The 25,387-nt window shown below is 39.9% G+C and overlaps 1 protein-coding gene across 1 annotated transcript in view; it reads right to left on the minus strand.

Annotated features, from left to right (window-relative positions):
• Window positions 1-8,236: 8,236 nt before the first annotated feature.
• Window positions 8,237-25,387, minus strand: part of XRN1 (5'-3' exoribonuclease 1) — a 118,181-nt gene continuing 101,030 nt past the window's right edge. The window contains 2 exon segments of the mRNA XM_079101069.1: window positions 8,237-10,772; window positions 16,785-16,942. Coding sequence (XP_078957195.1) covers window positions 10,464-10,772; window positions 16,785-16,942 — 467 coding nt within the window. The 3' untranslated portion in view covers window positions 8,237-10,463.

Raw genomic sequence — 25,387 nt, forward strand, 5'->3', positions numbered from 1 at the left:
CCGCGGCCTGCACCTGGGGACATCCGTCTTGGGAGAGGAACGCTGGCAATGCTGGCCTTCGTTTTTACTGCCTTTTCTTTTTCTCAGGCCTCATTATTTTGGGAATTTCTAATTCTCCATATCCATTAGGAGGGCCTCTTGATAGCTCTTTATCTTCCTCTTTTTGGTGTCCCACCTGGGTCTGTGTCCTGGAATTGGGTCTGGGGATAGGCTTGAAGTTGCCTCGTGTGTCGGAGATGTTCCTCTAGACATTTTAAAGCTGCGGGGTCACTTGCCTGTGTTCCTCCATCAGCCAGATGGCCGCTGGGTCTGGTAGTGGATCATATCAGATCACGCCTGGGGCTTCTCCGTGTAGGAGGGAGTTTGACTTTTTCAGTTCAAGCGATCAATGGTGGTGAAAGGCTGATACACAAAATGCATTGTCCCCTTGGACGTTTCCCTCCTGGTCAACGTAGGCAGGTCCCCTTGTCTCTTGTAGGGGGCATTTGCAGAGCTCCAGCTGGCTTATGGCTCAGGTCTTGGGACAAGTTTCCTGCCTTGATCTCGGGGCTGGAGGAGATTTTGGCTCTGGTAAGCTTCTGGCACTGAGGACATGGAGGAGGAAGGAGTAACCGGTGTTGAGGGGCCACGGTCTGCTGCCTCTGGGGACGAGGAGGCTGAGGGCACAGATCGTTGTCTTAGTGGTCTTGGCAAAGTCGGGTAGAGTGGCATGTAAGGCGGTGGGTTCTACTCTGGCTCGGGGGAAACACTGGTTTCCCTTCTGTCCTCCCTTGTCAGACTTTTGTCCGCTTAGTTCCCGTGGGGTGGGTCTCGGAAGCACCTGCACCGGCTCTCAACCAAGGGCCGCTTCTCCACCGTCTCCTGCCAGCAGTCAGTCCAAGGGAATGGTCTGGGTGTCCAGGGGTTCTGATAATTATTAAAATGACCTCACCAATGGCACTTTTGTCTAAAGATCCTTCTGGGGGCCATCCCCCCTCAAAAGCTGGCCATCCTAATTCGCAGAGCATATATGACCTTTGTGGGGTGAGTTTCACCCCAGTTACCATGGAAACCTTTCTCGGGGCTGAGGCTGTGGCTCCGGGTAGAGCCATGAAGGCCAGAACATGACAGGCCCTGGGGTCCCTCCTCAGCACCATGTAAAAATAAAACGAGGGTATTGTGTCCGCCTACAACTAAAAAATAGCTATTAAAAACAAACAAAAACCCCCTTTCTTGACCTTCGTGAGTTTCAGCCCCTGGCCACCATTAAATTCTTTCTTAGAGTTTCCTGACGTACTTTTCAAAGGACTGGGTTTCCTTTGTGCGGCTCCCACGTTCCACCCTGCGAGGGTGTCACACACTCAGGATAAGTCTTGCTTCTGGGTCTCCAGCCGTCCCCCTGGGGGGACTTGGGGTCCTCTTAGACTTGCGGCAGGTACCACCCCGACCTGGAGCGTCCACCCTGATGTTGGTCGGTGGAATCCGCTGCAGGCTGGACGAGGCACCCTGGAACCCCAGGTGGGGTCTGGGCACTCACCTCGGCCCTTGATTGGGTGAGAACCCTTCCCTGGTATGTCTCAGTCACACGTTGTCACACGCTGTCACATAGACATGGTCAGAGCAAAATTCCTATACTGCCCGAATCCCTAAATTCCAAACCCAAAGCGGGAGTCCCCGTTTCCCCTCTGCTTATTGACCCCAGCTGAGACACTGCTGACTCCTGGGCCTCCGGGTCCCCTTCCTTTGGAGGTTACTCAGGACCCTCGGAGGCTGGCCCAGCCTGCCTCCACCTGCCTCGGCCTCTGTGGGGAAGTCAGGTGGGCTACACCCATGCCGGGCCTGCCTGCTCAGCTGGGTCGCCTGTGGTCCACCAAGGAGATACCTTGTCCTCCAACGTGCAGGGGAAGCCAGACCCAGAAACCAGAGGCAGCAAAGTGAAGACTCGCCCCACGGCCCCATCTGGGTCGCCAAATGCTGCAGGACAGAAGGGGCTGGACACCCAGGGATTTTCAGGAAGCAGGGGTATCGTCTGCAGGGTCCAGGGGGACTGTTGCCTGAAGTCTCTGGACCCTAGTCTGGAAATCCTTTGAACTTTGTACGCAGTGGGAGGGGGGGTTTGAAGGTTTACATGACAAGTGCTTTTTAAAAATTTTTTTAGATGTTGATGGACCTTTATTTTATTCATTTATCTATATGTGGTGGTGAGAATCGAACCCAGTGCCTCACACATGCCAGATGAGCACTCTGCCACTGAGCCATGACCCCAGCCTGACAAGGCTTTTTGTTCTTTTAGACTAGACAGAGGTTTTACAAGTATTTTTCTGCAAACCTGGCATTTACAAATAAGAGGACGCTATAAACCACAATGCCCTCTGCTGAAGTTTTTGCTATATCTCGTCTAAAAAGAAGAAAAGCTCAATTATGGGGGCGGAGACTGGAAGAGCTAATATTAAAAGGATGGTAGGGGGTTTTCTTGGTGGGGATACCTGGTCTGCTTCACTAGGAATTAAACCCAGGGGTGCTTGGCCACTGAGTTACATTCCTGTTCCTTTTACTTTCTGAGATTGAATCTCCCTAAATTACTGAGGCTGGCCTTGAACTTTTGATCCTCCTGACTTAGCCTCCTGAATTGCTGGGATTACAGGTGCGCGTCACTGTGCCCAGATTTTACAATTATTTTTGCGAACTGAGTAGTGCAAGATGAATGGAGGGAAAATAGTGGATGACTGCAATATTCCAAGTACGAGAGGAAGAACTTCGTTAAGGCTTTAACTCTAAAAATGGACAGAAGAGGCAGATTAAAATAGGAAGTTATAATGAACCAGGACTTGAGATCAGTGCATGGAGTGTATGTGAGGGAGTGGAGTCAAGGACGACTACTGTAACTATGACCAGCATTATCTGCTACTAGTAAATGTAGAAACATCGCATGATGACATTTCAGGAAAAAAAAAAAAAAAAAAAAAGACACGTCACTTAGTGGCCCTAAGGAAATGCAATTGGGAAATCATCACCTGATAACCACAGAGCTACCTGTTAAGACTCCACTAGTGTTTGACTAAGCTTTTAAATAGGGAGCAATTGTGTGTGTGTGTGTATTTGCCTGTATGTGCAATTCAAAAAAGTAAGTAAGATTTACCTAGCAATAGTAGACTACAGTATTTTTTAAAGTTGTTTTTAGATGTTGCTGGACCTTTATTTTGGTTTTTCTTTTATGTGATGCTAAGAATTGAACTCAGTGCCTCACACATGCTAGGCAAGCAAGTGCCCTACCACTGAGCCACAATTCTAGTCCCTACAGTTTTGTTTTGTTTTTTTTTTTAAAAGCAAAGTGATGGGCTGGGGCTGAGGCTCAGTGGTAGAGCACTTGCCTGGCATGTGTGAGGCATTGGTTCGATTCTCAGTGCCACATGTAAATGAATAAAATAAAGGTCCAAAATAAATAAATAAGCAAAGTGATGCTGGTGACGTAACTCAGTGGCAAAGCACTCCTCTACAGGCTGAGGCCCTGGGGTTGATCCCCAGCACCACACACACAAAAGTAAAGACCACAACAATTGATGAATGGATAAAGAAACTGTGGTATATATACACAATGGAATATTGAATATTACTCAGCCATAAAGAAAGATAAAATTATGGCATTTGCAGGCAAATGGATGAAATTGGAGAATATCATGCTAAGTGAGATAAGCCAATCTCAAAAAGCCAAAGGACGAATGATATCGCTAATAAGTGGATGATGACACATAATGGGGGGAGGGAGGGGTTAGTGTTAGGGTTAAAGTTAGGGTTAGGGAGGGGGGCAAGAATGGAGGAAGGAAGGACTGTATAGAGGGAAAAGAGGGGTTGGAGGGGTGGGGGGAAGGGAAAAAATAACAGAATGAATCGAACAACATTACTCTATGTAAATTTATGATTACACAAATGGTGTGCCTTTACGCCATGTACAGAGAAACAACATGTATCCCATTTGTTTACAATTAAAAAAAAAAGACCACAAAAACTGTACCAGTCATTTGCCTCATCCCACATGTTGCAATGTCTGCGAGTGGTTCTGGGGTTTAAGCTCCTCGATCTTTGCTACAAACACCAGTAGTTGAATGACTGCTAATTTGGGCTTTGCATCCTACTCTCAGTCCTGGTTTTTTTTTTTTTTTTGGTTACTGGGGGTTGAACCCAGGGGCACTTAAACACTGAGCCACATCCCCTACCCTTATTTTTAAAATGTTGAGACAGGGTCTTGCTAAGTTGATGAGACTGGACTTGGACTTGGAATTCTCCTGCCTCAGCCTCCAAGTTGCTGGGATTACAGATACGCACCTGACTCTGTTGAGTCCTTTTACGAGGACTTCATCATCACCCTGTAACGTAAACCCCAAGGTGATGGCATTAAGAGGTCCTCCTGAATGGGATCAATGCCCATACTCTTTCTCTATGTATATATATATACATACACAGACGCACTCCACAATCCCAGCTACTTGGAGAGGCTGAGAGGCAGGAGGATCATCCTGGGCAACTTAGTGACTCCATCTAGGGGAGGGGCAGAAATGCTTCAGAGCTTCCTGGCCCTTTTGCCTGTCCACCTTCTGCACTGTGAGATCATGGCTGGAGGCTCCATCCATGAAGCCAAGAGCAAGGCTTCACCAGACTCTGATTGTTCTGCTACTCTTACCTTGGATTTCCTCCAGAACTGTGAAAGATAAGTTCCTATTACTTACAAATTATCCAGTCTAAGGTAGTTATAGCAGCAGGAACAGACTGAGACAGTCCCCAACTACTGATGAACCCCCTTGAGCCCTCTCCTTCGAGCAGGGTCACAAGTTTTCCCTTGTGCTCAGGAGGGGTGGTAACTGAGAAGCTCAGCGTGGTGCTGACAGTCTGGGAAATGAGGCGGAAAAGCAGCTAGCGAGGGCTCCACGGGTAGTCCTAGCCCACATGCTTCCTCCTGGGTCAAGGTTCCTCATGGGCTTGAGTGAAGTACAGGAGGGACAGTCTCAGGTTAACGGGGGAGAGCTGGAGCAGATATAGCAGGAAGACATGCTCTTCCCTCTTTACCCTTTTCTCAAATACTTCCTAAGGTATTATAGAGACTGGCAAAATAATGCATCAGAGTCATATTCTGAGACATGGTCAATGACGAAAAGGTTTGTTAGTCCCATCGATTCCCTAGCCTTTTTTTTTTTTTTTTTTTTTTAATTCTGGGGATCAAACCCAGGGCCTCGTGCTTGCAAGGAAAGCACTGTACAGACTGAGCTATCTCCCCAGCCCAACTCCCTAGCCTTAAGATAGGAATTAGGGGTCGGGGGTGTAGCTCAGTGCTATGCACATGCCCTGCTTCAGGGGTGGCGGAGAATTGGAATTAGCCTCTTTCTACGTAGCTCTGTAATTATCTTTCTCCGTATGGGAAGAAATGTAGAGGAACTCGTGAGAAGGAAAACAGAAAAGGGATCTCACAGGTACCTGAATGAGGTATGGGGACTTTGTCCAAACTGGTAGCTCAAAGGTGACTCAGAACAGCACAGAGGTACTGACACCACCCCAAGGACTGTGGGTGTGCCTGGGATAGCTAATAGACCCGAGCATGCAGGTGATGATCGTCGTTACCACTAATACTCGTAAAGCACCCGCCCTGGGTCTAGTGCTTTACACACTTGAAAACAGGGTGGTAACTGCTTCCTTTAGGAGATGAGGAACCTGAGGCTCACGCCATACACAATTTGCCAATTATGATACGATAATGATTCATTTAGTACCAGTAAGAGGTGGAGCAGGCTCTGAACCGTGGCCCCTGGAATCTACAGTGCTGGTTTTCCTCACCAGCCACGCCGTCTTGGTTTACTGTAAATGATACAGCATGGAGATTAGACATAAAAGGAGATGGGGTTTAAGTGAAAACTATAATGTTCCTATTTTTTATATTAAATCAATCATAGAAGAACAAACACCTTATAAAATCATTCTTAAATTTTTAATTAAAATCCATACAGCATTTAACATGTATAGATGTTAAACCCTCTCAGTGAATCTTATATTTTAAAATTCCTTTGCACAGCATTTTGAGGCTAACTCCATGCTACAAATTTACAAATGTACAACTTAACAACACAAAAATACATTCGGAGTCCATTCCAATGCAAGTTAAAAACACTTTAATTGGCAGACAATGTAAAGATATTTAAAAAACAAAAACTACAAAATGAGCACATAAAAGTCTTCCCTTTTGAATTTTTAATAAAATACTGCTCTGTATAAGATCTAATGAAAAAATTTCAGTTACTTATAAAATAGTTATGTGAGAAAAGAAATGAATCAAGATTTTTATGTATATGTGTATGAATTACACTTAATTATATTGTTTAAAGGAACAAAATGTTGAGTACTCTGATGACACAGCACACCATCTATTATTCATATATCAAAACAGTTGTAAACGCTCAAGCAATTTGATGCAGGCAAAAGGAAATAAATAAAATCCAAAAAATATGAACACTAAACACCCCTTAACTGTAAGGGAAAGAAAGAAAAGAACTTAATGCAAACTGTGGACCAAATTCTCACTTCTTTCATTTCATGAGAAACACTGAGAATTTGGTTTCAAATTACTAAAACAGAAACTTACTTATTTTGGCCTGGAAAACTTAATAGTATATACTAACTGCTGAATAATCAATAATAATGGTGTACTGTGGGAAAAAAATAATTTTTACAGGTTGAACTATGTAAAAAACATACCTATTGGAAACCACAGTCTCCCTGACCAATTGCACTTGAGATGGCTGAATGCACTGATTGAGCAAGGCGTTATTAATGGTTCACTGGGACACACACAGACACACAAACACAAAAGCAGCTATGGGTTGATGTCCTTGAGTACTAAAACTATTCATACACTTTCCCCCTTTCTGAAAGAAGGTCTGATGTCTGAGTCGCTGACTCCCTAAGCTAGCAGTGAGACTGTGGGGCCTGCCTGTCTGACCTGCCCTGTAGATGGAAACCTGGTACTGTCCCGACTGGCTCCTACAGCTTCCTGGCAGATGGGGGACAGTGATTAAAGTATGAATTAAGTCAGTGTGAAAAAAGTGCATTTTTAGAATATTAAGCTTTCTTCTGATAATCCAAGGGAGAGCCTGCAAAAAAAGACTGCTTCACTGACAAAGCTTTAGAGAATGTACTATTCACTGTCTCCAGAAAAACGACAACGAACTTCTGTGGTGGTTTCTTTTTAAAGATAGAGAACTTCTTTCACGGCAATTACTCTCTAATAAATTAATCATCTCCTACAGTAAAAATACAACTTGGAAGCAAGACAGTACAAAGAAATACAGCAAGCCCACTTGAAATGTAACAAGCCTGGTTACTTTTTATGCTTTGAACAGTGGGAAGGAGCATGGAAGAACTAACTTCAGTGGAGTTCTGCACACCCCCATCCACCTCCTGAAGGTAAAAATCAACCACCAGCATGAAAAATTAATGGTTTGTTAGTACAGATGATTAAAAAAGGAGTGCATAAAAAGACCCCACAACTTGACCCTAATCCCTTGAGCTAGAAAAAACCCTGATGGACGTCTTATCCATAGTTTCCCTTCTGACCACCTCCCCCCTTAAAAACGAAGAATGGAGATGGTCTAAAACCAGAGCGAGTACCTGATCACAGCAATAAAATTAAAAAAACAAAAACAAAAAACACTTGCATCGATAGTTTTTCATCCCTTCAATCAATAGGGGGAAAAACCCACAGCTCTAACCTTTCCTACTTACCTGTTTGAAAAGCAAGTAAAATTGTTTTTCTTTTTCTTTGGTGGTGCTGGGGATTGAACTCAGGACCTCACACATGCTTGACAAGTGCTTCACCACTGAGCCACATCCCCAGCCCTGAAAAATCTTAAAAGAAACTAAGATGTAATACAGGCAAATGTAACTTTTCATGCAACTGAGTCTTGGACATCAAAGACTTAAGTATGCATGATATTTAAATCAATACACTTTATCTGTCAAAGTATGAAAACAAGGTAACGACTAGGTGATACAAGAAATTGTGAAAAGGATCAGCGAGACTGAAGAAATCGACCTTCAGCATCCACTTAATTTGCTAAACAGTGAATTGTTAAGGATATTTAGAAATAATATTTCAAGGAGAGAAAGATTTAAATAGATTAAAATCCTCTAGTTATGTGGAAACTCGAAGCAATCTGCGAGTCTGTCCCTTCTGTGCCCTCGCAGTGCACTATTTCCACGAGAAGTCCAACATCCCACCCAAAAGGGAAAAATTTTGTTTCTCAAAGTCCACTTGTTTTCCAGAGGCACTGGACCCCACCAGACGTGGCCATCAGTGGATCCTGCCCCCTGATGTCTCATGACCACCATGCACGTCTTCCGTGGATCTCAAGCTCACACCTTGGTAGGTGCACAAGGGAAAGAAGAGAGAATACCTGACCACTGTCCAGCCATCATGGAGCGCTCCATTTCTCTTCAGCCTTGACCTTTAGAAAAAATTCATTTAAAAAAGGCAGGAAAAGAACCTTCACTGGCTAGTCCTGATTAGCTTGCTGGTAAACACTGCATGAAGTGTCCCCCTGGGTTCAGTGGCATTATGTACACTAAAATTTCTCTTGGGCATTTTCAGAAGATGGTCTTTGCTCCCTTCTCTGAGCTTCAGACAGATGTGGGCCGCACACTGTTGACAGAACTGCCACACAGGAGTGATGAGTGAGGCAGTTCTTGAATGCTGGAGTTTGTGTACAGTTTGGTGAGGTGACAGGTATTATACTCAGAAGTAGGAAGAGGGCGACCTAACATTATTGTCACAATCTAACTTTTCCCTTGTAACCCCATAATAACTGTCTCGTTTTTAAGCAAAGGGAGAAGTATGAAGAATAAAGATAAACACTGAGAACTACTTGAGCCTCATCAACCAACATCTATTACAGACAGAGACATGGAAACGTTGGGAACTGTGGACAAACATCGGGGCCCAGGAAAATGAAAGAAAAGAAAAATCAGACACTCATATGACCATAATACATGACAGATTCAGACCACTTATTTTGATACTAAAGGCACTACTAATACACAAATATCCTGCTAACATTTAGAGACCCACTAAAATCAGCCATTAGAAAAAGGAATTCGTTTAGTTCAACACCAGCATTTTACAAAACATGACTTTGAGACTCATGACAGAGTTTTCGATGAGCTAAATGAAATCAGATATGATAATAAGCAGCTCCATATAAAGACTGTGGCTCCCACTTTTAAAAAAGTATAACTTTCTTCCTTAAAAATATAAGCATATCACAAAAACTAAAGGATAAATATATATATATATATATATGGAGATATAAACCAGGCCCTGGTACCACTGAGAAATTTTCATGAATTCTAAATCATTTCAATGGTTTGAACAACACACATCCACACGTGACATGCAAAGACAATGCCAGCATCACTGACCAGCTGAGCATAAAGCTCAAGGGCAGAACTAGAACGGTAAACTGCGCACATCACAGACTGACGACCGTGTCTGTTCTACAGCACACCTCGGAATTGAAAGTTCAGAATTCCATCGGTTCCAGAAAGCACTACACATGGAACAATGGGCTCTCATACATGTTAAGTGAGCAAATAAAAAGCTATAGGTAAGAATAACACAATTTAACAACATGATTAATATTGTTTACTTCGTTCTATTAGTAGAGTAATTTGTAGTCTTTGTACCCTGTAGATTTCAAAATTCAATTTTATTAGAAATGACTAATGCTGGTTCTTGAATAATCTAAAAAATTCTACTTATTACTCAAATTTAGATTGCTATTTATGGTTCTATGCAGATGGATGAAATATTTTGATTAGTACTCTACAGTTGCTTTGGTACAAAATTTAGAATAAAGTAAAACTGTCAGCACCACAACCAGTGTGATCACTTCACGGCAGGTCTAAAGGACCCTCAGAGATAACAGCACATAAATACAATACACAGAAATAAGAGCCATTCTCCTGATAATTTGTTACATCATTAAAAAGAGAAATAAAATCCACATCCAGGAAATTATATTTTAGGTCCAATTTTCATGCTCCATTTAATTATCCCTCAATGACAGTGTAAAAGATGTTTTTATTATTATTGCTAACATGATGTCTACTTCATAGTTGAAGGAAACTTCTAATGAGGAGGCCAATGGTTAGAGTGGTACATTTTAATGCTTAGCCCACTGAAATTTATTTTAACAAAAAGTTTAATTTAGTATTTTTTTCTTTTTACAACTTTATTGAGGTATAATTGACGTACAACAAATTGCACATATTTAAAGTGCACAATTTGATATATAGTCTTTTAAATAGCATGAAAAGTGCCTGATGACTTAAAAATTAAAAATATTCAAACATATTATTTTAAAATAGTACATTTATGAGATATAGATATGGATTTATAAAAAGGTGATGGAAATAAAAGAAATTATTTTAATTCCCAAGTACCAAATTTATTCAGAAGGTTTAGAAATGCCAAAATTGACTGCCAGTTTCCTTGATTTTCTCCTTGAAGAAGAGCTTGGTGTTGGCTTCTGGCGAGACACACTCTGGCCTTGGGAGGCAGTTTCAACTTGAAAAGAAGATGCAGGTGAAGCGAGCTGAGAGGACTTCAAAGGGCCTGCTGAGCTGTCCTGTGGAATCCCTCTGGTGACCTCAGAAGAGCCTTGCTTGCCAGTCTGAAGTGGGGTGGCTTGAGAAGAACCCCCCTGGGCCTCCTTATTCTCAAAGTTCTTTTTGTTTGCGACCCTTTTTTTGGTAACCTTTAAGGAACAAAAGCATCATTAATTAGCAATATGGGGGGAAAATACTTAAAAATTATCATGAACCATGCTGCTAATATTTGTCAATCATCTCTGATTTGTGACATCCATTTAAAATCTCCAAATCAGACTTTAATAATCTGAAAAACTCAGTTGCAAGGAAATATCAAAACATCTGCCATAATTAAAATTTGAAAAATTTATATTCCTGATTTTCAATCACTTTATATTAAGTAGCATATTATTACTTGCTACAATCATTATTATTTATTAGAACACAAACTGAGCAGGGAGCAGGTCAGATGTGTCATTACATTCTCAGTTTCTAGACCAGTACTGAATTTTTCTTTTTTTTTTCTTTTAAAATTATTATTATTATTTTTTAGTTGTAGATGGACACAATACCTTTGTTTATTTAATTTTACGTGGTGCTGAGGATTGAACCCAGGGCCTCATGTGTACTAGGCGAGCATTCTGCCACTGAGCCCCAGCCCCAGCCCCCTGAATTTCTTTTTTTTTCTCTTTTTCTTTTGAAAAAATGTGCATTTCTTCTTAATTTTTAAATTTCCCTTTTTTATTGATGCATCACAATTATACATAATGGGGGAATTCACTTTATATTATCTGTACATGCACATGATAAAAATGATTTGGCCAATATCATTCCCATATCTCCCCTTTCTCTCCCCTCTGGTCTCCTTCCTCTAATCTGCTGATCTCTCTTTGATTTTGTGACTGACCCACTCCACCCACCACGATTTCATTTCCTTTTTCCTCTCTAGTTTCCACATACGAACCTTGACTTTTTGAGTTTGGTTTGTTTCACTTAATGTTAAATTCCATCCATTTTCCCACAAATGACATAATTTCATTCTTCTTTATGGCTGAATAAAATGCCATTGATTCTCTATATACCATATTTAATTTATTGATGAATCCACTGATGAACACCTAGGTGATTCCACAGATTGGTCATTGTGAATTTTGCTGCTATAAACATGGGTATGCATGCATTACCACAGTATGCTTTAATTCTCTAGAATAAATATGAAGGAGTGGTATAGCTGTGTCATATGCTGGTTTTCAAGGAACCTCAATACTGATTTCTATAGTGGTTATAATATGAATTTATAATCATACAAAGTGTAAGTGTTCTGTGTTCTCCACATCCTCTATAGCATTTATTATTGTTTGTATTTTTTAAAAAATACATCTTTAGTTGTAGGTGGATAACTTTATTTTTATTTATTTATGTTTATGTGTTGCAGAGAATCGAACCCAGTGCCTCACACATTTGAGGCAAGCGCTCTACCTCTGAGCCACAACCCCAGCACTGCCCTTGTTTGTATTCTTGATAGCTGCTACTGGAACTAGTCAGATAAAATCTCAGTGTGGTTTTGATCTGCATTTCCCCAACTGCTGCTAAAGATGTTGAACATTTTTTTTTCGCAATATTTGTTGGTCATTTGTATTTCTTCTTTTGAGAAGTATCTGTTAAGTTCATTTGCCCAGTTATTAGGCTTTTTTTTGTTGTTAATTTTTTTGAGTTCTTTATATCTTCTGGATAGTAATCCTGTCACAGTAGTTAGCAAAGACTTTCTTCCATTCTGTAGGTTCCCTCGACATTCTTGTTTCCTTTGCGTGCAGAAGCTTTTCACCGTGATGCCATTCCATTTATTAATTATTGGTATTAATTCCTGAGCGGTAGGAGTAAGTTGCCTGAGCCTATATGTTGCAGTGCTGATCCTACATTTTCTTCTGGGAGTTGCAGTTTCTGGTCTAATTCCTAGGTCTTTGATTCATTTTTAGTTGACTTTTCTGCAGGTTGAGAGATAAGGATCTAGTCTCATTCTTCTACATAACCAGTTTTCCCAGCACCATTTGTTAGAAAGGCTGTCTTTTCTTCGATGTATGTTTTTGGCACCTCTGTCAAGTATCAGATGACTGTAGCAGCTGGGTTTGTCTCTGAGTCTTCTATTCTGTTCCAATGGCCTATGCGTCTGTTTTTATGCCAGTACAATGCAAGTTTTTGTTACTCTTTAACATAATTTGAAGTCAGGTACTGTGTGATACCTCCAGCATTGAGGGTTTTTTTGGGGAGTAGGGTGGGGGACTTAAAGAATTTCTTTGGCCATCGTGGGTCGTTTATTTTTTCCAAATGATTTTTGGGAATGCCTTTTCTAGTTCTGTGAAGAATGTCATTGGTATTTTGATGGGATTAAATGAATCTGTAAATTGCTCTTGGTAACATGCCATTTCTAACAGAATTAATTCTGCTGATCCATGAACATGGGAGGTCTTTCTGGCTTCTTGCGTCATCTTCAGTGTTGTATAGTTTTCATTGTAGATGTATTTTACTTTCTTGGTTAGATTCATTCCTAGGATTTTTAAAAATTTTTTATTTTATTTGAGGTTATTGTGAATGGGATTGTTTTCCTGATTTCTTTCTCAGCAGATTCATTACTGGTATGTAGGAAAGCTACTGATTTTTGTATGTTGGTTTTGTAACCTGCTACTTTGCTGATTAGCTTCAGCGGTCTTCTGGTGGAGCTTTCTGAATCTTTTAAGTATAGTATATCATACGCGAACAGTAATAATTTGATTCCTCCTTCCCTATTTTCATCTCTTCTATTTTCTTCTCTTGGAAATGGCTAGAATTATGATTTGGAAGTTAGTTCCTTCTATCCCTAGTTTCTTCATTTTTATCATGAATGAGCACTAAATCTTTGTCAAAGGCTTTCTCTGCATTTATTAAGATGACTATTGATTTTTGTCTTTAATTCTATTTATGTGATGAATTATATTTATTGATTAGCATACATTAAACCATCCTTGCAATACTGGAATAAAACCAACCTGGTCACAATGTACAACCTTCTTAGTAGGTTGTTGACTATGATTGGCTAATTTTTTTTTTTTTTTTTTTTGGTGCGGGGATCGAACCCAGGGCCTTGTGCTTGCAAGGCAAGCACTCTACCGACTGAGCTATCTCCCCAGCCCCTGGCTAATATTTTATTAATGAGTTTTGTATTTAGACTCATCAGGGATAGTGGTCCATCATTTTCCTTCCTGATGTGTTCTTATCTGGTTTTGTTACTAGGGTGATACTGGAATACATTGTGGGGCATTGGCATTGGTTCTTCTTCAAAGGTCTGTTTTAGTAACCCTTTCCACTGCTGTCCCCAAAAGACCTAATAAAAACAACTTTAGAGGAGGAAAAGATGATTTGGTGCTCACTGTGCTGCATCCGCAGTCTTTTTGTGAATTCTCTCTGTTTTTGCTGTAGGAGTAGATGTCCATGGTGGTCCTGAGGGGTTCCAAGTAGCCATTCTTACTTGGGGCCTGATTGTTCATTTGGGCTTATGTCTCTTCTTTGTATTAAAGTATTGTTTAAGTTTTAGTAAGGTGCACTGTCTCTTGGCTGGATTTAGCTCAGCAACCGAGTCTGAACACTATGAAGTGTCCCAGAAGATTCCCAGGACCTCACAGAAAAGGGGAAGAAGAGCAACAGCAACAACAGATGCAAGAATATGTACCACTGAAATACCCACTTCCTACAATGACATCTAAACACTAATTACCATAGAAAAAAGAATGGTGGGGTCAGCAATTGCCAAGAGCAAAAATGATAAGTAGCCATGAAGTAGATCTGGCATTAAACAGCAGTTGTCAGCTATGCCATACACAGTACGAACAACTGCAACAACACGAATAGAAACGGCCTTAACCAAAGAGTTCCAAGAAGTGGTAAAAATGCAGTTACTTAAGAGAAAAGAGTGTGATAGGAAGGTACCTATAATCTCAGTGACTCAGGAGGCAAGTTCAAGGTTAGCCTCAGCAACTGAATGAGGCCCTAAGTGAGACCCTGTCTCAGAATAAAAATATACAAAGGGCTGGGAATATGGCTCAGGGGTTAAGCACCTGGAGTTCAATCCCCAGTGACAGCCCCACCAAAAAAAAAAAAAAAAAGTTTCAGAATGGTCAAAATGTGAAGAGAGAGAAAGCAGGAGATGTAGCAAGTGATGGCTATTGAGGAGGAGGAAAAAAAAAAGCAGCAAAGTAAGTAAAAAGAGAAAGAACAAGAAGAACAAATAAAAACAGAACCAAAATGAACAAACAAAATTCCCTTTTGGGCAATAAGACAAAGAAAATATCCCAAAATTGCTAAAAATGAGAGAAAATAAGCAAGTGTGTGTGTGTGTCCACAAACTAGTCAGCATAGTAAAACATGAAAAAATAAAGGTACTGGTAACTTGTTCCCACTGAGGAGAAAGGAGGGGCTGCTGACCTCCAGAGGAAGGTCAGAGGGGCCATGAGAGGCAGGGGACCCAAGCCACGCCCTTCCTCGGGTCCAGACACTTAACATCCTCTTGTGTCATCCATGCTCCAACTTGTCTAGTGACTTTCACCCTTCCAAATTCTGGGTTGGGGAGGCCCCGACAGATCAATTTGCAAGTCAAGAACAGAAGAGGGAAAGTGCTGACCCCAAGGATCCCCACTCACCCTGCAAAAGGCAATCTGATGTGTAGCAAAAAAGAAAAGAAAACAAAACAGGGCTAAAGGAGGCGCCAGGTGGACAGCATTACACCAGAGAAAGGGGCTGGGGGAGCCTATCGAAGAAGCCCCTCCCCAGAGAATCAGGCGAAGGAAAAAAATTCTTGATGAAAAAGAAAAGAATTGTCTCCAATGAGGTGGTCAAAACTGCTGATGAGGATGATCAATGCACACGCCTCATTGTCCCGTTTCTTGAGCTGTGTATCCTTCAGAGCAAGAACTGGGGGCTGTTAACCTTTGGTCTTTTTGTTTTGCTCACAGCTGCTAGCTGCAGTGCCTGAACTGAAGTTGGTTGAAACAGCTCTCTGCTTCCCTTCTCACCATTAGAGGGTAGGGACAAGAAGCACTGTCAACAGGAGCTCTGCCAGACAGAACACACATGCATTCCCAGTGGGGCTGCCGCAGAGTTCCAAGTGGGAAGTTCCAGTGCTGGGACTTTCAATCAGGCCTTTGGGACTTGGCTGGGTGGTGTCTATTCTGGAGAGATTAGATCAACACAGGACTGGGCAGATCAATCTGTTGGGAGACCAGATCTCAGGAGCCTCCTGAGAGTTCTTCTTATAAGGTCGGGGAGCCAACCCTCCAAGTCTCACACACTCCACTGTCCATCTCCACTGTCCATGAATACCGCTTTCTCAGTCTTAGTCCCCAAGTGTAATCATGCCAACTGTTCCAACTTCCTGAGTCTCTTCAGTTGGTCACAGGAGCTACCAGACTTAAAAGGGAAAGAAAGTTGCCCTCCCCTCCATATCTCTGACTTGAATCACCCTGGGCACAGTCACTGTGCCTGTTTCACTCTCCTTCTGCTAGGTATACCCTAGGCCACGTGGTGGGTGCTTGCTGTGATCTCCTGGCTGCAGCACGGCCACCTTAAGATGGCTCCGCCTCTGCTCTCTGCTTGCCAGTTAAGAAACACAGTTCTTTTCAAGCACCAGTTTGCTGTGCAGTCACTAGTTCAGCTAAGTTCTTAATGCTTTTCTGTTCTATAGGTTTTCTGTGCCAAATCTGTCAACTGTTTCTCTGTGCATACCTCACCTCTCGGTGAACTGGCACTGCTGCCGCAACTGTCTTGTCTCCAATGTACTCTTCTTGTTCTTTGCTCACTGCACCTGAATTTCTAAGTCTCTAAGAGACTCTAACTGTCCATTATTGAATTTCAGTGAATTCCCTCTTTTACCCACCTTGAAGGGAAGCAGTACTTCTGCTGCTTGAATCCTGAGCCATGCAGCAACTGGACATGTAGCCTTCCTCTAATCTGCCATCTTGAATCCTCTCTCTCTCTTATTCTTTTCGCAGTGTTGGGGATTAAACCCAGGGACCCCTGTATAATGCTGGCAAGTGCTCTACTACTGAACTGTAGTTATAATCCCTAGCACTGGATTTCTAGATGGCAATGAAAAAGTAAAACAAATTTTTATCGACAGTCTTTGAACATTCAAAAATCCTTCCATGCTGTACCTGCAGAGGTATGAACTGATTGTGCACACCACCTGGCCCTCCTCCGGCCACGGGCATGGTCCCAGAAGGTGATGTATGATGGAAGGGCTTCCCAGGAACTGGCACTGGTGGTCCCCATGGCATTGAGCCAAAGAGATGAGGTGAAGGTATCATATTAGCTGTTAAAAATCACAGAAGATCTTTCTCTTAGTAAAATTAAAGCCCTGAAAGTTAAGACATTTTGATGTTAACCTTTATCCCCACCCCTTGGCAAAAAGCTTATGCTTATGTTGTAATTAATATTGTTTACATCATTCAAGCTCAGGATCCCTTCTTAGGACTGTAGCTGTCTAAAGAAATGCATTTATCATTATGGTAGCCTACAAAGACCAATAGTACATTTGCTGATAGGAGCTTTATGAATACCTGAAATTATATTTTAAATAAATATAATTTAAATAAATTATAAAATTACATTTTATAAAAAATATAAAAGGGTTACAAAACAACTGTTCCTTAGGAGAGAAAAGCCCGGGCACAAGGAGAAATCTTAAGGATCTTGCCAGCCCTCAATGCCAAGTTGCTTCTATAGTGACCCTAGATTACAACAAAAACCAAAAAGGCTCAAGTTCTGAAATCCTACAAGCTGATCATTTTCATATGGCATGTAGAATCTTGGCTTTTCTCTCTTCTGATGTTTGTATTTCAAGGATTTTTTCATTTTGGCTTCTTATCAGCAACATATTATAACAAAGATTCTTTTTTTTTTTAAATATTTTTATTAGTTGTTGATGAATTTTTATTTATTCATTTGTACGTGGTGCTGAGACTAGAACCCAGTGCCTCACATATGCTAGGCAAGCACTCTACCACTAAGCCACAATCCCAGCCTGACAAAGATTCTTTTAAAAAAAAATTTTTTTTTTTTAGATGTTGATAGGCCTTTTTTTTTTTTTTATTTATTTGTATGTGGTGCTGAGACTTGAACCCAGTGACTCACACATGCTACGGAAGTGCTCTACTACTGAGCCATAACCCCAGCCCCTCACAGACTCTTAAACCTGATTTATCTGTCTCAGCTACTTGGAGAGCTTGTGAAACACAGACTCCTGGGCAGACTTTACAACTCACACCTAGTCAGTCAGACTTGGAGGGCTCAGGAATCTGCATTGCTAACAAGCTCCACCAGTGCGGCATATGGGAGCTACTGCATTTACACTGCTACTGAAGAAGATATGAAATATGTTCAAACCTTCTTTACAGAGAGATAAAAAAGCACTTAGGGGCTGGGGAGATAGCTCAGTTGGTAGAGTGCTTGCCTTGCAAGCACAAGGCCCTGGGTTCAATCCCCAGCACTGCAAAAAAAAAAGAAAAAGCACCGAGATCTGTAAAACAGTATAGTTTACTTAAAATATAGCTACTTGAGAAAAATATTTCCCCTCAGCAGAGAAAAATTGCAGTATATATTTCAGTGTTGTGAATCATACATACATAAGCACTGGATGAAGAAAACTTTTTATTTATTTATTCATTCATTTATTTATTTATTTAGTACTGGGCATTCTACCAAATGAGCTATAGCCTCTGCCCTTTTTAAATTAAAAAAAAAAAAAAAAAAAAAAAAAATTCTGATACAGGGTCTCACTAAGTTGCCAAGGCCGGCCTTGAACTTTTGATTCTCTTGCTTCAGCCTTCTAAGTAACTGGATTCTAGGTGTGTGCTGCCATGACTGGTAAGGAAAACTTTAAAAAGGGCTGGATAAACAGCGCAGTGGTAAAGTGCTTGCCTAGCATGTTCGAGACTCTGGATTCAATTCCAAGCACAAAAAACAAAACCAAAAACCATGTTAACTTATGCATAGGTTTGCTTCATAATTTCTTCAACAAATCACTGTTATAAATACATTTTTCTCCATATTTTCTTCTTCTTCTCCTTTTTTTTCAGCCGTACTGGGGATTAAAATCAAAGGCACTCTACCACTGAGCCACATTCCCAGCCCTTTTACTTTTATTCTGAGACAGGGTCTTATTAAGTTGCCCAGGCTGGCCTCAAACTTGTGATCCTCCTGTCTCAGCCTCCAGAGTTGCTGCAATGAGAGGCAGGCACCGCCCCCCAGCTACTGGATTCATTTTTAAAAGTGAAGAATCAATCAAAATAAATTTGATGAATTATGGTGATATTAGTACACTGAGCTTTGATGAAAACATTGTTTATACAGTCAAAGGAATATCAGGATAGTATAGCAACAAAAGCATGGGCTTTGAAAACAGACACGCTTGTACTCTGAATAACAATTCTGCTACTTACTAACTTCTAACCTTAGATAAGTACTTTTGAACAAAGATCAATGTACTACACATATACTGTACTTCAAATAAGTTTTCAACATAAAAGAACAGCCATTTGTTCTACTCTAGGTTCAACTAAATTTAGGTTTAACTAATTTTAGATGTTCATTTCCATACTGCTCAACACTGCCTATGCTCCTAATTAGGAATTAATCAATTTTAGGTGTTTTTTAGATCTATTGACTTTCTACATAGATCAAAATTCACTTCCTCTGCATTATTCCTCAGTACTTGCCCTGTCCTCCTAATTTAAGTATATATTTGCTGAAATACATAACAGTGTTTATGATGTTTTGTCACTGCAAAGCCAAACAGGATTGTCTGATTATGTTTATTTTCTTGTAAAACTTTATACTCTGGGGCTGGGGAGATAGCTCAGTTGGTAGAGTGCTTGCAAGCACAAAGCACCGCAAAAAACAAAAAACAAAACAAAACCAAAAAAACAAAAACAAAAACTAAAAACTTTATACTCTGGCTATTAATTATACTTTAAAAGATGCTTGGTCTTCTTTGAACCTATCTTGAATGTTTTTTCAAATGTCACCTGGCTAACACATAATCTGCCTTACTTGCCAAGACTTCCTTGGGCTTCCCAATTGAAACTAGTTACTTTCTTTTTTTTTTTTTTTTTTGCGGTACTGGGGTCAAACACAGGGCCTTGTGCTTGGGAGGCAAGCACTCTACCAGCTGAGCTATCTCCCTAGCCCACGAAACTAGTTGCTTTCTAGACCTGGTAATAAGTTGGCATCCTTACATGGTTACTTAAATATATTAGATCTACAGATCTGCAACTTCTTTTGGTTCCATGGTTTTCTCTTCTTTTTAAAATTACTGCTTTGTTTCCTGAAACATGTAATCCAGTAACTAGTTGAAACTAGTTACTTTCTTTTTTTTTTGTACTGGGGATTGAACTCAGCCCACATTCCCAGCCCTATTGTATTTTATTTAGAGACAGGGTTCTCACTGAGTTGCTTAGCACATTGCTTTTGCTGAGGCTGGTTTTGAACCCATCATCCTCCTGCCTCAGCCTCCCAAGCCACTGGGATTATAGGCATGCACCATGCCACCTGATCAGTAACTTTTCGATTATTTTTAAAATTTGTTCTAATTGGTTATACAAGACAGTAGAATGCATTTTGACACACTGTATACAAATGGAGCATAACTTCTCATTCCTCTGGCTATACTTGGTGCTGAGTCACAACAGTAGGATAAACATACACGCATATAGGGTAATAATGTCTGCTTCATTTTACCATCCTTCCCATCCCCACTGCCCCATCCCTCCCCTACTTCCCCTCTGCATAATCCAAAGTTCTTTCATTCTTCCTGACGACCTTCTCCACTATGGATCAGCATCCACTTATCAGGGAAAACATTTGGCCTTTGGTTCTTTGAGACTGGCTTATTTCACTTAGCATGATATTCTCTAGTTCCATCCATTTACCTGCAAATGCCATAATTCATTCTTTAAGGCTGAGTAATATTCCACTGTGTATATGTATAACATTTTCTTTATCCATTTATCTGGTGAAGAGCATCTATGTTGGTTCCATAGTTCAGTTATCGTGAAATGAGCTGCTGTAAATATTGATGTGACAGTGTCATGATAGCATGCTGATTTTAAGTCTTTTGGGTATAAACTGAGGAGTAGGACTGCTGGGTCAAATGGTGGTTCCATTCCAAGTTTTCTGAGGAATCTCCATACTGCTTTCCACAGTGGCTGCACCAATGTGCAGTCCCACCAGCATTGTATGAGTGTACCGTTTTCCCCACATCCTCACCAACACTTACTATTGCTTGTATTCTTGATAATTGCCACTCTGACTGGAGTGGGATGAAATCTTAGTTCTGATTTGCATTTCTCTAATTGCTAGAGATGATGAACTTTTTTGTGTTTGTTGATTGACTGTATTTCTTCTGTGAAGTCCCTTAGCCCACTTATTGATTGGGTCATTTGTTTCTTTGGTGTTCAGTTTTTTAAGTTCTTTATATATCCTGGAGATTAGTGCTGTATTTGAGGTGGATGTGGTAAAGATTTTTCTCTCATTCTGTAGGTTTTCTCTTTACATTACTGAATGCTTCCTTTGCTATTTGATTCCATCCATTTATTGATATTTAATTTTACTTCTTACGCTGTTGGGGTCTTGTTAAGGAAGTCAGTTCCTAAGCCAACATGATTAAGATTTGAGCCTACTTTTTCTTTTATTAGGTGCGGGGTCTCTGTTCTAGAATTTAAGTCTCAGATCCACTTTTCATTTGATTTTGTGCAGGGTGAGAGACGTTTAATTTCATCTTGTTACATATGGATTTCCAGTTTTCCCAGCGCTATGTGTTGAATAGGTTATCTTTTCTCCAATGTATGTTTTTGGCACCATTGTCTAGTATGAGATAATCATATTCATGTGGGCTTGTCTGTGTGTCTTATATTTTGTACCACTGGTCCATGTGTCTATTTTGGTGTTTTTGGTAATATGGCCATTTTGACGATATTAATTCTGCTTATCCAAGAGCATGGGAGATCTTTCCATCTTCTAAGGTCTTCTTCGATTTCTTTCTTTAGTGTTCTTTAGTTTTCACTGTAGAGGTCTGTCACCTCTTTTGTTAGATTGATTCCCAAGTATTTTATTTTTTTGAGACTATTGTGAAAGAGGTGATTTTCTTAATTTTTCTTGCAATGGATTTATTGCTTATGTATAGAAATGCATTTGATTTATGTGTATTGATTTTATATTCTGTTACTTTGCTGAATTCATTTATTAGTTCTAGAAGTTTTCTGGTGGAATTTTGTTTGGATTTTCTAAATGTAGAATCATGTCATCAGCAAATAATAATAGTTTGAGTTCTTTTCCTATTCATATCCCTTTAATTTCTTCCTTTTATTTGCTCTGGCTAGAGTTTCAAAGGATGATGTTGAATAAAAGTGATGAAAGAGGGCTTCCTTGTCTTGTTCCAATTCTTAGAGGGAATGCTTTCAAATTTTCTCCATTTAGAATGATGCTGGTCATGGGCTTATAGCATAGGTAGCTTCTACAATGCTGTTCCTACTATCACTAGTTATTCTAGTGTTTTGAGCATGAAGGGTTACTATATTTTGTCTACATCTATTGAGATGATCATATGATTCTTGTCTTGAAGTCTATTTGATGTGATGAATCATGTTTATTCATTTCTGTATGTTGAACCAACCTTGAATCCCTGGGATGAACCCCACTTGATTGTGGTGCCCTATCTTTTTAGTAAGTTTTTGTAAGGGATTTGCCAGAATTGGAGAATTTTTGCATCTATGTTCATTAGGGATACTGGTCCCAAGTTTTGTTTTCTTGATTTGTCATTATCTACTTTTGGTATCAGGGTTATACTAGCCTCACAGAATGAGTTTGGAAGGGCTCCCTCTTTTTCTATTTCATGAGAAGTATAGTAGTTAGTTTTTCTTTGAAGGTTGTGTAGAATTTGGCTGAGAATCCGTCTGGTCCTGGGCTTTTCTTAATTGGCAGGCTTTTGATAGTGTCTTTTATTTCATTGTTTGAAAATGATCTGTTTAAATCATGTAAGTCCTCCTGTTTCAGTGTGGGTAAGTCATATGACTCTAGAAATTTGTCAATGTCTTCAAGATTTCCTATTTTGAGTATAATTTTTCAAATTAGTTTCTCATTATCTTTTGTATTGCAGTAGTGTCTGTTATTTCCCTTTTTATCTCAAATTTTAGTAATTTGAGTTTTTTCTATTAGTGTGGCTAAGGGTTTATCAATTTTATTTTTTCAAAGAACCAACTTTTTGTTTTGTAAATTTTTTTGAACTGTTTCTTTTGTTTCAATTTCTTTGATTTCAGCTCTGATTTTAATTATTTCCTGTCTTCTACAGCTTTTGATGTTGATCTGATCTTTTTCTAGGGCTTTGAGATGTAACGTTAGGTCATTTATTCATTGACTTGTTATTCTTTTAATGAAAGAGCTCAATGCAATGAACTTTCCTCTTACCACTGTCTTCATAGTGTCCCAGAGATTTTGATAAGTTGTACCATTATTCTCATTTACCTCTATTTTTTAATTTCATCCCTGATTTCTTCTGTTATCCATTCATCATCCAATAATGTATTATTTAGTCTCCAGGTATTAAAGTAGTTTCTATTTTTTATTTTGTCATTGATTTTTAATTTCATTCCATTATGATCTGATAGAATGCAAGGTATTTATTATCTCTATTTTTTTGTATATGCTAAGAATTGCTTTGTGGCACAAAATATGGTCTATTTTAGAGAAGGATCCATGTGCTGCTGAGAATAAAGTGCATTTGCTTGTTGGTGGATGAAATATTCTATACGTCTGTTAGGTCTAAATTATTGATTGTATTATTTAGTTCTATAGTTTCTTTGTTTAGTTTTTGTTTGGAGAATCTATCCACTAGTGAGAGAGGTGTATTAAGATCACCCAGTATTACTGTGTTGTGGTCTACTTGATTCTTGAGATTGAGGATGTATGTAGATGCGCCATTGTTTGGGGCATATTTACAATTGCTATGTCTTGTCATATAATTCCTGTAAGCAGTATGAATGTTATTCTTTGTCCCTTCTGATTAACTTTGGCTTGAAGTCACTTTATCTGATTGGAGGATAGAAACTCCTGCTTGTTTACATGATCCATGTGAGTGATTCCCCCCCTCCCCAATCCTTTTGCCTTCAGTCTGTGGATATTTTTGCCTATGAGGCAAGTCTCTTGGAGACAGCATATTGTTGGGTCTTGTTTTTAAATCCAATCTGCCAGTCTTTGTCTTTTGATGAGTTAGGCCATTAACGTTTAAGGTAATTATTGAGGTATGATCTGTATCCCCAGTCATTTTGATTTATTTGTTTTTAATATGAATTAGTTTCACTTGTATTCTAAATTTCAAGGCAATCTAGGTCTCTTTATTCATATCTAATAAGCATTTGGAGTTCCCTTCAGTTTAGAGATGCATATCCTTTAATTCTAGGAAACTTAATCTTAGTATTTCTTTGATACTTTCCATTTTTCTCTGGTCTTTTTCTGGAAATCTCATAAGATGGGTTGTGGATCTATGCATTATTCCTCTAAATCTCTTTTTTATATTTCAGTTTCTATCATCCTTGGCTACTGCTTCTGCTTTAATTTATTTATTTATTTTTTAATTTTTTATTTTTTTAAAGACAGGGTCTTGGCTATGTTGCCCAGACTGGTCTTGAACTCCTAGGCTCAAGTGATCCTCCATCTTCAACCTCCTGAGTAGCTGGGACTACAGGCATGTACTACCATTCCTAGCCATCCTTGATTTTCATAAGGGTTTATGTATTGCATTTAAAATTTTTGACTCAACAATTTTACTTGTTTTTCTCAAATTATTCTTTTTTTTTTCCCCACAGAATTTTGTTCTTTTTTTTTTTCCCCTGCAATGCTGGGGATTAAACCCAGAGCCTGTGCAGACTAGGTAAGTGCTCTACCACTGAGCTACATTCCCAGTCTCTGTCCTTTATATTTTTTCTTCATTTTGGGTTCTCTCTTTCATTTCGGAGTTTTTCCTTTACTAACTTCTGATCTTTCGGTCTAGTATTTACTCATATTAAAGAGGCAGACACTGGAGTCAGTCAGAAGCAGTGAACATGGGGGAGGAAGCAGGGCTAAATGACTTGAGGGCTTCACTCTAGGGTAACCTGGATAGTAAGCCAGCCTTTTGGTTGAGTGACTCTCCAAAAGTCAGTAGGTCTTTCCTTTGAAGGTTAATAAATGTTGCAAAGGACCATCCTTCAGTTTCCTTTCTGGAGAGTAAGACAAGGCTGGTTTCAGTCTGGGAGTAGGATGGGAAAAGGGAACTTTTGCTTTAGCCTGTCTTCAGTCTTGTATTTCTTTCTCCATTCTGTGCCTGGTGTCTCCACACTTGAGAGCGCCCTCCTATACCACATGCACTTCAGAAGGAACACTAATCTCCTGTTTATATAAATAACTCAAAAAACTTACCACCAAAACAAAAAACAACCCAATCAATAAATGGGCTAAGGAACTGAACAGACAGTTCACAGAAGAAATATAATCAACAAACGTATGAAAAAATGTTCATCACCTCTAGCAATTAGAGAAATGCAAATCAAAACTACTCTAATATTTCATCTCACTCCAGTCAGAATGGCAATTGTCAAGACTACAAGCAATAGTAAGTGTTGGTGAGGATGTGGGGAAAACGGTACACTCATATATTGCTGGTGAGACTGCACATTGGTGCAGCCACTCTGGAAGGAAGTGTGGAGAATCCTCAGAAAACTTGGAA

This window comes from Sciurus vulgaris (genome assembly GCF_902686455.1).
Source record: "Sciurus vulgaris genome assembly, chromosome: 10".
Classification (NCBI taxonomy): Eukaryota; Metazoa; Chordata; class Mammalia; order Rodentia; family Sciuridae; genus Sciurus; species Sciurus vulgaris.